This window comes from Danio rerio, chromosome 14, assembly GCF_052040795.2.
Source record: "Danio rerio strain M-AB ecotype USA chromosome 14, GRCz13ab, whole genome shotgun sequence".
In the NCBI taxonomy this organism is placed as follows: Eukaryota; Metazoa; Chordata; class Actinopteri; order Cypriniformes; family Danionidae; genus Danio; species Danio rerio.
Window position 1 is genome coordinate 34,266,430 of NC_141034.1, and position 17,614 is coordinate 34,284,043.

The 17,614-nt window shown below is 36.4% G+C and overlaps 1 protein-coding gene and 1 long non-coding RNA gene across 4 annotated transcripts in view; one reads left to right on the top strand and one right to left on the bottom strand.

Annotated features, from left to right (window-relative positions):
- The window catches only part of LOC141377537 (uncharacterized), a 163,744-nt gene that overhangs the window by 23,698 nt on the left and 122,432 nt on the right, over positions 1-17,614 (top strand). Inside the window, exon 2 of one of the 3 annotated variants that reach the window (XR_015507585.1) lies at positions 6,540-6,636. The exons of the other annotated variants lie outside the window; for them this stretch is intronic. This is a non-coding gene — a long non-coding RNA (uncharacterized LOC141377537). The remainder of the gene's footprint in view (positions 1-6,539; positions 6,637-17,614) is intronic. 3 annotated transcript variants of the gene reach the window in all.
- Positions 4,155-17,614, bottom strand: part of mtnr1ab (melatonin receptor 1A b) — a 34,744-nt gene continuing 21,284 nt past the window's right edge. Inside the window, exon 2 of the mRNA XM_087281625.1 lies at positions 4,155-8,329. Within this exon, the coding sequence (XP_087137751.1) occupies positions 7,461-8,329 (869 nt within the window). The 3' untranslated portion in view covers positions 4,155-7,460. The remainder of the gene's footprint in view (positions 8,330-17,614) is intronic.

The window sequence follows — 17,614 nt, forward strand, 5'->3', positions numbered from 1 at the left end:
AATAAGATGGCAGATCATTTCACCCAGATTAATAAAGGAAATGAATGAATGAATGTGTCTACTAATTGATTTTTTAGTCAGATATGTTGTAAAAATGACCATTAATTGTATCTCACCAGAAGTGGTAACTTTACATTGTGTAAAGGATATAATCAAGCTTCTTTTGACTGACACATGAGGGTGAAAACTGTCTCGTCACCTCTTGAAAATCAGCCTGAGATTAAAATATGTCATCATAATGTAATCCAAAAAAAAAAAAAATATATATATATATATAAATAAATTCTTAGTAGATGGGGGTGGCTACTCAATGGCTCATCCTTTAAGATCTTATTTAATCTGTTCAAGTTCATTAAGCTGAAGGGTAAGAGGAAAAGACATGGATTTCAGTCGCCGGGGAAAAGAGGGGGTGTGGGATCTCAAAGGAAGCCGATCCCTCATCACGCTCGTGCAAAGACATGCATAATTACTTAAGCTTTCACAGTTTTAAAGACACTTCTCGTCTAATGTCCAGAAATAACCATCCGTGGGCACGGGAAGCAGGTCAATGCAAACAGTTTCTGTTTTGCTTTTTAAATAGCGCCGTGTGATTCGGCTCAAAATTCTATGCTGGATGAATCACATTGTGGCAGGCGAGATCACGCATGCGAATGTACATGATAAGTATGATGTGAGTTGTCAAAGCGTATTATGCGATGCACTGGAATTTGGACAGCATGAATAGCAGCAAACAGGATGCGTATCAGTGTGCATTAAGACCACCAGTATGATTGGTTCTGAAATGAATGGCTGTTCTGTGTCCGTGGAGAGAGTCCAACAAAAACCCAGAGGTTTTATTATTCCTGGGATTTGTCAAGATAACGCTGAAATAGCTTTTTGTGAAAATGTGTAATCTCTCAACATCCTGATAATCCATTAGTATGATGGCACACATCCATCCAGTGGTAATTGTCTTTGAATATGTTGAGGAAGCCACAAAGTTTCTTCAATCTTTGCGTTTGATAATCCCACTAAAAAACTATAACTCATTCTTAGGCATTATTTAAAATAAATAAAATTTTTTTGAGGGATTTAGCTAGAGATTTTTACTCTAATTTTGAACTTGCTCCTAGTAAACATGAAGATTAAGTGTGTCAAAATTAATTGTTTCTGTGGTGCACTGCGATGAAGCGGATAATTCGGTATTGGATCAGTAATAATAATGCACTCTGTCGAGAGGGAGGTGAGCGTGGGTATTTACAACACTCCAGGCGCCAACTACTTAAAAACGCAGAAACTGTGCACAATTTCACTGCGTGTGTGTGATTTCTGGACAGTCTTTCACTGACACTTCCAGCAGAAGCCCCTATTTCTTTGCGATTGAGGGAATGAAAGTGAACTCCATTTCTCTCTCTCTCACTGTGGCCCATTTCACCTGCTGGCATGACTTTTTCTCTGAACTGCTGGCGTGGATTTTCCTTCCCTCTCTTTTCCTCTCGGCTGTATGCATTCCAGCGGCTGAACCTGTGCATTGTCGCGGGACCCGACCAGATTATATGCGGCGCAAGAATAAATTTAAGAATAAAGTGCGGGAGCGGTTGGTAACAAGTGTTGATGCTTAAGCCACCTGTGAATGGGGCGTAACTCTAGTGTAATTTTAACAGGAGTGGGCAGTCTCACAATATCACTCCCGAGCGAGCAAGCAAGTGCTCATGGTATGTGTGTGTGTGTGTGTGTGTGTGTTTGTTTGGTGCTGTCTATGTTTGTGTATGTGTGTGAATGAGAGACAGTGTGGTGCTGTGTGTCCTGTGTGTGTGTGTGTGTGTGTGTGTGTGTGTGTGTGTGTGTGTGTGTGTGTGTGTGTGTGTGTGTGTGTGTGTTTATACAGACAGCTTGTTATAGCCACCCCAAAAATACAACACTGTGTATGGAAAGCATCGTTAATGCACCGTGATGCACCGTAATATCAAATTGAACCGAATCGATGGCATGATAATCATAACCAAACCGAACTGAACTGTGAGACCAGTATAGGTTCACACCTCTAATGCAGATAGAGTTCATTTTCAGTACATTTGTTTTTAAGTTGGTAGGATCACTACATCACTAAACAATATTTAAAGTTATTTTATTGAATATCCATGTCTCAATCAATTAAAAGACAATAAATTATGCCAAACGTCCTTCTGTCAGCAGGTAGCACTATGACTGTGACTAAATATTGCCATGTAGATGTCTTCAGGAGAGGAATCTCATTGAACGTGAATTTTCAGGCATTCAGGCATTTTCAGGAATTTTTCAACATTGTGTGACTTGAATAAGTACTTCTTCCTCCATGGCGAAATACTAAACTTTGTCAGTCCACCACGGATAAGCCCTTCAACGGAACTCTAGATCTTCACAATTTAATGTAACAAAGGCTTTTGGATTAGACTGATGGAACTTGGATTCCGTCTAATAAAATTTCTAGGAGTTGTTTGTTTCACTGTAAAACGTCTGATTTTTTGTGGCCATAGGTGGCACTATGATTGTAATTGGATATTGGCTTGTAAACATGTTCAGGTCAGGACTCTTATCAAACGTGAGGATTTTGAAGCAGATCAGACAATGTATGCCTGAGTTCTAACATCTTCCTGTTTCATGGCAAAACATCAAAGTTTGCGAGGCTGCATGGACACACCCTTCGATGCAAACTCTAGATCATTGCCAAGGCCTTTTGATGACAATACCAGATTTAAGTGTTGATTTGATAAAATACCTAGGAGGAGTTTGATAAAATACAAAATGGCAAATGGAAATGGCGAAATCTGCACTTTTTCGACAGAGAAAGTTAAAAATATCTTCCTGTTGAGTTTTAGATTTTGCTCCAAGAGACTTTTTTGTAGGTATCAGCATGCCCTCAAAATCATGATTTATTCTAAAGAACAAGAACAATAATTATAATAATAATTCCAATAGGGATAATTCCATTCCAGTGCTCGGTGCCTTATTGTAAAAAAATACTAGAAACCTTCTCCTCTTGTCTGCAATTTAAGCATTTGTACATCTGGTTTTCTTCTCAAGTTATTCAGCACAGTTTATTAACATTGAAAACTCAAGAAGAAACAAGCAGACATGTTCCATTTTGTTGCTTTAATATCGTAAAAAACTAAGGAAGGTACCGTGTTGAACATTTGCAGATTGATATGATAGTATAAATGTGATTTATAGAGGTACAACATGATCCATGCCCGAATATGGAGAAGATATTGCTTGTAATTAAATGCACTTCATTGCAATAGTATAGCAATGCAGTTTGGTGGATAAATGAATTAGGATACATAAAACCTGTTATGGTACATGAATGTCTAAAATAGCATTTTTAGAACGCACCATTTTGCTCACATTTCATAAGATATTCACATAATGGCGGGTTCAGACTAAACAATATCAGCCAGATTTCGGTGTCATGGTGATTCATACACAGCAATGAGCATTCAGACACAAAAATCCATCATTTTATCTCCTAGTGGATCGCAGCCGAGCCAGCACCATGAAGAATCAAGTACTCTGACATGCTTCTTGTCCATGAAATGGTATGAATTAAGGAGCCCAAACCGCATATTCTCACACAGAGACTATCATAACAAAGAACAAAAAGGCTGTGTGTTGTCGGAACCCGACATTATACAGATGCTACGGTGAGCTCTTAAACAGAAAGTTCACCCTTAACAGAAATTCTGTCGTCATTTACTCACCCTCATGTAATCCCAAACCTGTGTGACTGACTTTCTTCTGTAAAACATATATATATATGTATTTAAATATATATTGTTATATATACACAGACGATGCAATCCAGTTTTGTTTTGGAAACCACTAACTTTGATTTTACAACCAAAACAGTCACAGAAGTGTGTGAGAGCAAGTAAACAGTGATGAATTAATCCTTTTGAGTGCATGCTCACATTTACAGTATATTGTGAATCATAAGTTAAAGGAACTGAAATTCATTTGTTTTTAACATCCAATATTGGACATACACTTTTGTTCGTATTACACTGTCCGTCTGACTGTTTAAATCCAGGTTATGTTGTTGCTATACTCGAGTACATTACTTTGCGAATACATTATTTGGCATGCACTCCAGAAAAACCATTAGAAAATAATTCAACCTAAAATAACAACATGATAAAGATCTTTAAATGACACTGTTTATGTTAACAGGTACACCCATAATGTGATTATTCCCAATAATCAGAGTAAGGACGTCATTGCAGTAATGTTTACATAACACTGTATGAACAAAGCTTTTCTACACAAATGATGAACTCTGGGTTACTGGCTACACGTTTCTATGGGCGTGTTGGAAGATTATATTGTGTTGAGAGAATTAAAGGATTCGAAGTGAAGGGAAAGGTTCATATTAATGTCACAGAGTTAATTCATGAAGTTGCGAGAACAAAATGCATAATCATAATCAAGCTTTGACGCTTTGGTCAGAGTGGTAATAACACAATTAAGGTGTTTACATGCATGTTTACTCATTATGTCAAATTAAAATCAGCATAAGCTACAAATTTAAGTGTGATTATTGTTACTGAGATTATGAGCTTAAAGGGATATTCATCCAAAAAAAAAAAAATTCATGTTTACTCTGTGCCAAGCCTTTATGACTTTCTTTTTTTCTGTTGAGCACAAACAAATATTTTAAAGGTGGCCATTGACATTCTTTTGTGTTTTACAGAAGAAACAAACTTATACAGGTTTGAAATCACTTAAGCGACTAAATGGTGAATAGATTTTAATTTTGGGGTGATCTATGCTTATAATTGCATCAGGTTGATTAAAGTATTGTGCATACAGGGCGATCACTATATTGCCAAAATTGCATTATAATTACTTTATATGATTAATCTCATAGAAATATGTGGCATATACTGATTTTAATTGTGATAAACAAATCCATTTTGAATGAAATCCATGACATTTGGAATTATTAAACGGTCAAGACAACTCACTGTGCAGTCTTCTCCATATCTTCCTCCAGGGATGATTACAGCAACATTATGATGTTGGTCATTGTGTTGAATAAGGGATTTTGGCAATTTTGTGGTTAAACGTTACTTCATGTAAATAGTACTATCAAACAAATACGATTATTCTTAATAAGACTGGGCAGTATGATTATGCATAGAGAATGGGAATAAGTTGACACAATACATTTGTGCAATACATTCTGGGCATTGATTCCCATTAATCTCTTTTGATTTATTGTATCATTCACTCATTAGCAATAAACTATAAGTGTACACATAACAAAGCAAATCATTTATGGAAATGTTTTTTTGTGGCAGTTTGTTGATACTTACAGATAAACTAGTTCATTTTTTAACCGCTCCCTCTACGTTTTTGCTCCACTTCTCTAATTCCACTTCAGTGTTGGATACAGAAATCTTATGGAATGTTTGTTTTCAGCTTCTCAGACACACAGATAGCTTTTATAAAGTTATTTACATGTTTGTTAATTTTATTCTGAGTGTATTTAGTATGTTTTTCTAAAGGTATTAAAATGGTCAGCTTTTTCTGTGGTGATTTCCATTGGTTTATATTGTGCTTTCTTGCGTGTCCACAACAATAGCAGAACAGAACTCACTGTGGCGTAGATTCCCATTCTCTGTGCATTGACATTTAAATAAGTGGGCGTGGCTAACCCACATGTAGTGTCTGTGAGTCTGAATAAGGTCCGCAATCTGAGGTGAACTTTTGCCTGAGTTAGTTTAAAGTCAGTTTTGCATTACTGACTTGGAAATGGGAATGTGAATACAGGACAATTCTGTGTACAATAATATCCCTCGGTAAATTACTTGTTCATCCAGGTCCTAATGCCCATCCGTTAGCATGACTGACTCACATGGGGTGCTGTAAACTTTAGACTAAAAAAATGAAAGTCAAATACACAAATAGCATGCGTTATGTCATAAATTGACCAGATTTTATAAAAAAGGGTTTGATTGGTGTGGCATAAATCATACATAATTCAGTTTTCGCTGTAATAAATTCTTCTTCTTTATAAAACGCTCCCAAACAGCCTCCCGTTGATCCCTAGTGCCCTTCAATGAAATAATGAATATATCTGGAATAACTATCTATTTAAATATAGATCATACAGCCCACCCCTAATTTAAATCATTATAGTGGTAACCATAATTACATTAAACTGTAAACAATTTTGTAAACAAAGCAGGTAAACACCTATTTCACATTATTACCCTTAGTTGGCAAAAAAAATCTGTGACCACAACTCATTGCAAAAAGTGTTTGTGCTACATCATCAGTGCACAGAGAGCAGTTCAACATAAACAAAACCAGTTACATGTCCATCACAAAGCCATATATGTAGATGTAACACATCTAAAATCCAGCCCAGTCTCATTGCAAATACATGCCTCAGCCTACATTTTTTTGCAACATAAATTCAGTGCTCTGGGTATGTTTGGTTGCATTTTACAGATGGCACTGATTACATTTTTGCTAATCTGAAATACATTTCTTATGGTACGTTTTGTTGTACATTTCAGATACATGTACTTCCTGATACACTTCCTCAAGAAGGCAGAGAAGATCACCTGACCCAAACCCTTCCCCAAACGCAACAAAGTGTTTTCAAAAGTGAATGTAAGAAAAACAATTGCTCTGCAACCACACACTATTACCTTGATTTTGACCATACTCAAACCCGAGCACTTTTTCTCATGAGTACAACACCTTGCATAATGAGCTACTAAGTGAATTGACCAGAAAACCGATTGTTGTTGTTACACCCCATTGTTACACCTCGTTTTAAATAGAACCTGCAGTCAAAGTACTTTTTTTGGGCCTCACAAAAATATGAGCTGAGGCACATATTTCCAATGAGAATTTGTTGCTAATTTCATCATTTCTGCAGCACAGTTTCTGAATAATAATACAGTTTGTTGGTACAAAAACACACTTCTTAATGAATAATTATAATAATATCAACTGCCTGTAATATAAAAGTAAAGAGGTTTGCTTTTGTCATGCAAAAAGCCTATTATGCAATTATGTCCTTTCTCTGATGATCAGAAATCATTTCATTATTTTTGCTCATGTAAAGTAAATGTAGTCAAGGTCAAGCACTTATGAGGATTAAGAACTATCAACCGTCTCACTTGGCACCTTCATATACAACAGTATGTGCATTGGTTTTGTAGCATTAATGATGTCCTGAAAAAATTGTACTGTATATAACGATGCTCTGACCTATTGTGCTGTATAAAAAACAAAAAGGCCTAATGTTATGAACTTGTAAACTCTGAGACGAAGCAAGACATTTGAAATGCACCTTCTTGTAAAAGCAACAGGTACAAGAAATACATACACCTGTATTCAGATTATAAATATTGTTTATAAATAGTTCATTCTGGAAGCAGCTGAAATGTTGATTTGGTTTTGGATTCACAGTGTCCTTTTGCGTGATTTCATACCGAATCTACTTTGACTTGGTTGTTGTTTGTCATTAAAGGGGATGGCTTGCTTTTGATTCGTTCTACAGCGTCATTTGAGCTCTCAGGGAAGAACATCCTCGCAGTGCAGAGGGAGATGATAATTTTCTTGTACTCTCTTCTGAAGTTCTGGTTCAGCAGTCCGTAGACTATGGCATTAAGGCAGCTGTTGAAATAGGCCATAAAATAACTGGATACAAAAAACCACTCCGGGATAAGAGGCGCAACCTGGTCTGGGTTAATAGCGACTGCCAGGCCGATGAAATTGAGAGGAGCCCAGCATACAGCGAAAAGGACAAACACCACAAACATGGTGACAAAGTTCCTTATGTCATGCGGCGTAAGCTTAGGCCGGAATTCAGGCTTGACGCGTCTCCTCACTTGGATCACCAAGATCCAAATGCGCAAGTAGCAGTACGTCACAATCATGATTGGAAGGATGAAATGGAAGAAAACCACTGCAATCGTGTACGCCGAGCTGGCCGACTGCGCAAACGTACATGAGTAGACCCTGGGGTCGTACTGCAGGGAGCCCACGTAAAAGTTTGGCACTATTGCAACCACGGTCAGAATCCAGATAAGAAGGACGTAGCAAAGAGAGTTCTTGTCACTGTATAGCTTGTCATACTTGAGGCTGTGACAGATGTAGCAGTAGCGGTTGATGGCGATGCCCGTGATGTTAAATATAGATCCAATCACGCTCAGTCCCATCAGGAATCCACTGATCTGGCAGTGGACAAATCCCAGATTCCATCCATTGTGGATAATGGAGACCAGGACGAGAGGATAAGGATAGATGGCCACAACAAGGTCAGCTACGGCCAGACTCACCACAAATATGTTCCCTGCAAAACAATGACAGTGGGAACACAAGAAAAAAGCAAATAAAACAATTGCAGGCACTGTAAAATAATGCTTTTTATAGTAAAGCAATTTTATTAATTCCCATAATCCAATTTATTAGGTCACTGAATACCACGAGGGCAAATTCAATATTGTGGCAGACCTTTAAAATGTTTACTACAAATATGTTTATCATCTCACATTGATTCTGGTTGATTTCTAAAATAAAGTTTCGATGTTTTATAGCTGTCCTTTTCAGGATGGTTGTATATTTTTGCAGCGTGACCTTTGCATCTAATTAAATCATATCTTTCCTAAGTCCGTCAGCTGCTTTCACTATTAAAGGATTTGAATTGCATCTGTTATTGTCACACGATACTTCACTCTGCATTGAAGAACCTTTACAATGTTTGGGCCTTTTGTTATTTGAGACACTACCTGTCAAAAAGGGCTAATGAAGTCAGAGATTTTAAACATTGATTTAAAAAATTTTTTTAAAAGATTGATGTTTACAGTAATATTGTCATTTTAATTTCAGCTTATAATTTTTTTTATCTTTTTATAAGTTTTATCCTGAACACTTACAGCAAATGCCTACAGATTGTTGTCATATAGTAGACATACAAAATTATAGATTATTTTATGCCAAAAATCATTATACTATTAAGTAAAGTTAAAGATCATGTATCAAACAGCAGTGGAAAGAGTACAGAAAAAGGTATAAAAACCACCATTACTTGCCCAGAAATGTAGTGCAAGTAGAGTAAAAGTTTCTTTTCTAAATATTAACCGAAGTATCAGTAAAAAGAAGCCTTTTTAAAGTACTCAAAAGTAGGGAGTATTACACTGTGAAAGATTGTAGTGTTGTAGCATTTGCATGCATTTAGTTTTGGTTTAAGGCCATTACAGTCATCCTGCAGCAGACAACCGTCATCTTCTCATCAGTGACATGCATCTAAACAGTCTCTGGGTCAATGCGTGTAAAGATTTTGGGCAACTTTTTGAACACTTTTAATGCTTCCAAATGGTTAGCTGCATTTATAAAATGCACATGTCTTAAGGTTTTTCAGTGTGATGTGATTTACTTTCTATGTGCGATGTGATTGGACAAGATCATAGGACTGATTTTTTTTTTTATACTTTAGCTAATCCCCATAGACGAGGAAAAATAAAGTAGTGACTGCAGGTTAAAGGAAAATAGTGGAGTAAAAATACCAATGCAGCACTAAAATATACTTAGGTGAAAGTAAAAGTGCACATTTTTTTAATTACTTAGTAAATTACAATTTGTTCCCTTGGAATTATAAGGTTCAATTTGCATTCTGGATGATTTTGAGATATTGAGCTTTTGCATTCCATAGCAAACAGTATGTGTGTAACACTTGTTTTTTTTTCAATAAAAAGTCTTAGGGTAATGAAATTTGCCCAGCGTGCTCACGGTTTTTAAAGAAACTTTTTTGGTGCATTAATCTTGTCAATACCAATGTTCAAAAAGGTAATGATTCACACTCATCAAGTAATTACTTAGTACTATACCTTTGCCACACACTGAGGAAAGCATTGTGCCAAAGCGTTTTTGTTTTTGTATCACCCGAAGAATGTAAAAATAAAAACAGTACGAAGCAATTACTTGATGAGTGCAAATCATTACCTTTTTAAATAAAAAAGCCTTTAAAATCCTATAATGTAAATAAGTTGTGATTAAATAAGAATATGTTAACAACTCAATTTTGACAAAAATGTCAGATAAAACTGCAATTCTAAAGGGACAAATTCCTAAGAAAGAAAAACACTCAATTAGAGTAATTAGAGTATTTGTAATTTGTTACTTTACACCACTATCAAATATGTAAAAACTATAAATAACTATAAAAACTATAAATTTATATACATAAATTTTTGATTAGTAATATGCAATTGCCAAGCACTTCATTTAGATAGCTTTAAGACGATTTAGCTTTAGTTTTGAAACCTCAGATTCTAGATCCTCAGATTCCCCCAGTTTCAGATGATGTATAGGCCTGACATTGATTACAGTATATATCACTGACATAGTGTGAAGTAACAAATTACAAATACTCAAATTACTGTAATTGAGTATTTTTTCTCAGAAATTGTAATTTGCTAAGTTGTTTTAAAAAATGTGTACTTTATCTTGAGTGCATTTAGTGCTGTATTGGTACTTTTACTGCATTACTTTCCTTCAACCTGCAGCCACTACTTTATTTTCTCTTGTCTATGGGAATTAGAAAAATCAGTCCTGCAATTCCTGTCCAGTTAAATCACACATAGAAAGTAATTTGCATCATAATGAATAACCTCAAGACATGAGCGCTTTATAAATGCAGCAAACTGTTTGAAAGCAATTAAAATGTCCAAGAAGATGCATTTAGATGCATGTCATTAAAGAGAAGTAACTGATGTTTACTGTATGATGACAGAAATGGCCTTTAACACCTAGCTGGCACATGAAGTCAGATTGACAATGTACCCCAAACATCTTGGAGATGTTACGTTTGGTTTGGAAATAAAAAATCATGTTGACTTCAGAACCCAACATTCAAACTAAAATCAACCAAATATCAGCATCTAATGATGTTACAGTTTGATGTTTTGTGGACATTACCACTATGACGTCTATCGGATATTGGATTTTGGTTGCCATATCTGATGCATAAATGTCAGTATTTGACATCAGTATGACACTGGTTTAAGATGTTAGATTTTGCTCACTTTATAACACAACCTAAAATCAACCAAATATCAACATCATTTGACATCGTTATTAGACATCTAAATAATGTTGTCTTTTTAGACGCAGACTAGTCAATGAATTTTGGTCATCTGACTTTACAATGTAAATCTAACATAATTTTAACATCTTATGACGTTGTGTGCCTGCTGGGTAATAACTAAATGCACTACAGAATGTTACATTTACACACATCCACAAATTACATGTAAATGCATCAGCTTCTTACAGCGTGATACTTACTACTTTTGAGTTCTTTTAAAATGGCTACTTTTTACTCCTACTTAAAATATATTTACAACTAGGGATGTAACGGTATCAGAATTTCACGGTACGGTAATACCTCGGTATGAATGTCACGGTACGGTATTTATTGAATCATTTACAGGAAAAAAAAAAACTTTTGAAAATACTCCAAAAAAGTGCCAAAAGTGTCAGTGACATACAAATTAGCCATCTATCTGTTAGCTTTGAAACAGGAACTTCAATTTTAATAACAAAAAATTATTAAACCATGTAAAAAAATAAAGTTTCAATTTAGTATTGTTGAAAACTCATCACATTTAACATTTAATCACTCACTTAGATAGAGATGGGTTTAAAGGAAAATTATCATATAACTATAATCTGGTAAAAGCTGGTATCTCTGGGTATTTACAATGTCCCCTGCAACAGAAAAAAACCCTCTCATTTGGGACTGAGGTTTCTGGGACAAGAGAGATATGACTTGGCCCATGTTGACAGCAGTGGGTAACGTTGTGCATTGTCTTTCCCCCACTTGAGAAGACAAACCATGAGTGAGATAGAGATCTCTTTGCGGTACAAGTCAATGTCTGCATCAATCTGAACAGTGTGCTGTGTTTCTGCAGTCCCCATGACTGATTATTAGTCGTATTCCCCAACTTGCAGGCACGTGCACACATAGGGCTCAACCTGTGCAGTGCACATGCCCTTTTTAGTCTTGGATAGAAAATGCCCTTCCAAAACGATCAAAAGTGCCCCCGCGACGCGACACAACCTCCGTCCAGTCCAGTCCTTCAGTAGGCGCGCGACAACACCTCTCTTGAGTATGCGCGCTCAACCCCCCCTCGGCGCTTTACAATACGCGCGCCACAACACAGCTGATCAGAACGCGCGCAACAGCACCGCTATTCAGCACGCGCGCGGCGACAACACCCGCTTTAGGTTCGATCATTTCCATCTTTTTTTCATCTCCGCTACTAGCAGCATACTCCATTTCCGCATTACTGGATCTGTAGCGACAACAGACCGCAAAGGATTATGGCCACGCCGGGGCTGATGGGAAATGAAGTTTCAGCTACCTCCCGTTCGCTTCATTCGCCTGAGCAAATTTTCTCAGAAGACCTATAGTTTTACCGAGTCATGCGACTTCGGTAATATCGAAAAAATTTAATATTGCGGTATGACGGTATTTACAATACCGTTACATCCCTATTTACAACAGATACTTTTACTCTACTTGTGTTGTGATTGGTGTTGTCTCCGTTGGTGATTAGATCCTGTAGTTTGTTGCAATCGCCAGTGGGGTTTTCTCTATTGGAGATTACTGCTGAACGCACTACAACTCCCAGAACTCCCTGCTTTCATCAACTCCTACTGCAGCTGACAATAATCCAGACACTCACACACATACACAGCTGCTGCTCATCTACACTGATTACAAGGACTATAAATACACCTTACCTTCATTCACACATGGCAGAGTCTTGTTTCACTACTGAGCATTATGAAGTGGTTTCCTTGTTTGATTTTCCCATGTTTTGATTCTTGCCTTGTTTCTTGTCTTGACCCATTACTGCCTAGTCTGACCTGCCACTGGTTTATTGATCACGATTATTGGCTAACCCTTATGTTGCTGTTTTGCTCCTGTTTATGACCCTTACCTGTACGACCTTGATTAATAAACTGCATGTGGATCCGCAAATCTGCTCTTAAAATCTGCTCGGATACAAAAAGCACTTCATTTTTAGACAAGAAATGGTACTTTTACTTATCACTTTTCAGTACTCTTTCCACCACTGATCATTGTCAAAATAATGTAAGCTTAAAATTGGTATTGTTGTCCATGGTCATTTTATTTGAAAGTGTGCATATTTATACAGTCTACTTTAAATGTTATAGTACTGTATATAATCAGGTAAAATTTATGCCTATTGCAGCATGTATTTGTGGAAACTTTTTACAAAAAAAAAGCCATCTAAAAGCAAAATGAAGCCAAATAAAAAAAATAAAAAGCTTGTCTTGATCACTATTAAACAGTATTTTTCCTTAACTTTAAAGTCAGCCAGAAATGATTTTCTATTGTCATTTTATTTGTTCATATTTTATTCTGTCTCTTTTAGAGAGGTAAAACTCTGAATGAATCTAACTTTCTTCCTAAAAAAAAAAATGGACTTGTAGGTCAGATGTGGAACACTGCTCTCGCATTTTGTCGTTTTATCTCATGCACTTGTGTGAACTCATTGTGCAAATCTTGTAATCCTGAAGCACTGCAAAATAAATACATTCATGATTTAGCAAATTTAGCTCAATGTTAAGAGGAATCATCAGAGCAGAAGATCGTTCCAGAACAGTGACTCAGTGAATTATTCCTGTGACATCTCAACGGCTTCTCACTTTTCAACTGTTATGTTCTTGAAGTTTCATTGAGGACGACTACTAGAAAAAAGGAAAATATAAAGTGAGATCTGGAGAGCCCAGCAGGGACTCTATAGATTGGAAAGCAAATCTCTCTCTGCAAAAGTCAACTGCACTTCATGTGAGACGTCATTATTTTGAGTGCGCAACTTTAACAAGCTGAAGCTTGTCTTCCCTTGAGTTGTTCATGCTTTGTATGATTACAAATGGGGGGACTTTTAAGTATACTGTTTTTTTTAACATACAATAAATATACTATGAAACTATTAGCTACATCTGAAGCTACATATTAGTCTTAGAAACAGGGTGACATATCTAATAACACATTTGTAACGTTTGACAGAAACGAGTTGCACTGTGTGTAAATTGTATTGTTAGGGGGCTTTCACACCAGTGAATCGATTCAGTTCACAGAAACAGAGATTACAGTTGTTACATTGTTGCTCTTTGCTCTTGGTGCGGTTTGCTTTCACAAAGCAAAATTTCTAAACGGAATAAAAGAGCTAAAACAAGTCACGTGTGAAAAAACTCTCATCACATTGGTCAGAGTTTCGGGGTTTATTTTGCGAGGTCCCGCTCGGCGGTCAAGAAGGGTGGTGGTTTGGTGGTGTTTGACAAGGTGCATGTGATGTGTCTGAAGAGCGATGAGGGATGCGGTGGGGCGGGGTGAAAAGGGTGCGCGACGAATATGAGGACCGGGAGGGAGACGCACAATTTCCAGGAGATTATCACTCGTTTATGGGCATCTGGGAGTCTCTGTGCATTTGCGGGAGACTCCTGAAACTTCCGGGAGACTTGGGATGTCTGGAATGACCTCCCGCCCTACTCATAATTTTCTCTTCACATAGCCGTATGCCTATTACATATCTATAAAACACTCTGATATAACTGGGCTCGGATCGTATTGCTGTCTAACTACAATCGATCGGCTCCAGAGTTCGTTTCAATCGAGCCGAGACCACCTCATTCAGTCGATCTCGAAGCGATTGATTTGGCACGAAGCCGATTTGCTGGATTCACATATGCCAAAGGAACCGCACAAACTGGGCAAACGAGACAGGTTCCAAAACAAAAGTCTAGGTGTGAAGGCACCCTTACACTCAGGTTAAAATTTAATGATACTGATCTTATGATATGATACATAAATGTTTTCACAAAAGACAACAGAATGCACTAGAATACAAGTATTATGAAGATGAAAATGCATGCTAAACATAAAGATTCAGCCCAGATTCTTCGGAAATACATTTCTGCAAATTGTAAATTGCGTTCGTCTGGGTACATTTTGTTACACATCTCAGATAAAAAATACAATAGTTGGCACTTTCTACATTTTTGCCAATCTGAATTGCATTCCTTGGGGTTTTGCTGTGTGTTTTAGATATTTGTCTTGTACATGTCCATGAGAAGGCAGGACTTGTTGTACATATTACCTAGTGAACCACTGACTTAAACCCAAACAAAGAATTACCTTTATTTTGCATAGCTTTTATCTGTCTTGTGAACCATGCTTCACCAAACTCAAACCCAAGCACTCTTAATTTCAAGTCTGGCGGCATGATTCTGGCTAAAATGAGTTATTTTTATTACTATTATTATTATTTTTGCTTGAAATCAAGATCATGATTTTCACACGATTCTGTAGATGTAAAGTAAAAGTTAATCTGGGTAGCCTATTATTACATTTTATTTCTCAGACATGGTAAAACAACAATAATAATATAAAGCTTATCTTTTGGTCTACTGTTGGTTAAAATGCTACATTTTGTATAGACTTGGAATGAGAATAGACTTCAAATTTGTTCTGGTCATTAATGCACAGTAAAGTGATGACATAAGAATACAACTCTTCATAATTCTAAAGTTGAATTATGTTTGAGACACAAACTAGATCATTTTTTCACTGGAAAAAAAATGAAACATTAGTCATTATTATATTTTCTCATGCATTATATTCAACATTATATAGACTAGAGTAGTTATACTGACCCAGTAAACATTTATTTTCATGCACAACACTTTGTGTTCGCTATGAAAGAAAAAAAAACATATCAAATGCTTGTCTTAATCATACAGTAACTCTAAAATGTGATATGATCATTTAAATGATGTTCGCACTTTCGGTTTCACTTTTATTGCCAAGTGTGCTTATGTCATGGCTGCCATCATTTTGAGAAAAAAGTATGCCTCATTTGCAGGCATGTGTGTGTTTTGTAAACAAACAGTGTGTCAGCTCACCTGTTATTGTACGGCCGCAAATACATCATTACATTAAGACCAAAATTTCGGAGAAAATTATACCTTATAAATACAGTATGACACTTTTAACACCATTTGGATGTGTCCATGTTGTTAAGCAAAGTAGGCCTATATAAAGTAATGTGAAGACTTGTGCCTTTGCTTCTCCTGAACCTGAAAATATAATTGTCTGAATCATAGATATGCTGGATTAAGACCGTGTGGGGGGTCAAATCAAGATTGTGATTTTTTTTCTTTTTCGATTAAGCCCTAATTTCAAGTACAACAATGTGCAAAGCTACAGAGCAAACTGGTCATGCTAGAATTTGTTATGCTTTCTGTTAATGCATTATATGATAAAAAATAAGCATTTTAAATGATAATACTACAAAAACTAGATGTAATATGAAGTCATGTTTTTGTTTTCTCTTTGAGAAGTGCTGTACTGTACATATAGACATCAGATGAATAGAACTACATTCAAATGTAATCAGTTCAATCAGTATGTTCAATGCATCCGAACATACAGCATAAGGTCTGTTTCTATTTACTGATTCTCATTTGAATGTCTGTCAAATGTGTTTTGTAAATCTGTCATCTTATAAAGTCATTGTTTAACTTAGATTTGAAGTAGACCAAGGGCCATTGAGAGACATTTTTGTATCCTTCAAACTCCATGGAATATCTCTTATCGCCATTTTCTCCATTTGTGTCTGGAAGATGAACAAAAGTCTTGAAAAGGTTTGGACCAATCTTTTTGAGTTGAATCATACCCAAATAGTAAGCTTTTTTTTTTTCTTCTTTTCTTGGGTGAAGCCTTATTTAGTAAGAATAAAGCTTAAATAGCACAATAGTATGTTTCATTTTACAGGGTGACATAATTATAGTGCCATTTACTTTTAACATCAAGCCTTAACTAATTTATTCAAAGCAAAACTGAAACCACTGCCATACACGGCACTCATGAAATCACACAAAAAGTAGGTTTATTGTAGAAGAACCTTTTTGTTTGTTTGTACAGATACAGTAATACAGAATTCAAAGTGATCATACTGAACTCATGCACTTGGATCTGTAAAAATGAAAAGATGTCAGATAAATTCAGGCCTTTACATAAATCTGAATGCAGCACTGATCCACATGCCTCTGAATGCAGAGCAATTCTACAGTGGCGCAAGAGGCAAAGACTCTGAGACTGTAGAGTAAAAGCCCTTACAAGCATGTCACTTCTCCCTGGAGAGTTTGTTTGTACCACTAATGGCATATAAGCCGCAGGGCAAACCTTTGGATATGATTTTTCCACACCGCCTCACATACAGTGAGAGAAATTCACGGCCAGATTCACAAGATCCTTTGAGAGCCAAAGGAGTGCAGAGAGAATTTCTCACTCTGTTAACTCTTATGCATCCAACTGTTTATGCAACTCCCTTTTTTTTTCTCCTCTTTCTTTCTGATATGCGCTGTATGATTTAATTATCTTGCAAGATTTATTGTTTACATTTACCTTCATGCGTTTGACAGATGCTTTCATCTGAGGTTACTTGGATTTTAACAGCGCTTGCATTCCCTGGAAATTGAATCCATGTCCTTGGTGTTGTGATCACACTCTTTATTGTTTGAGACAGAATGAAAGAATGCA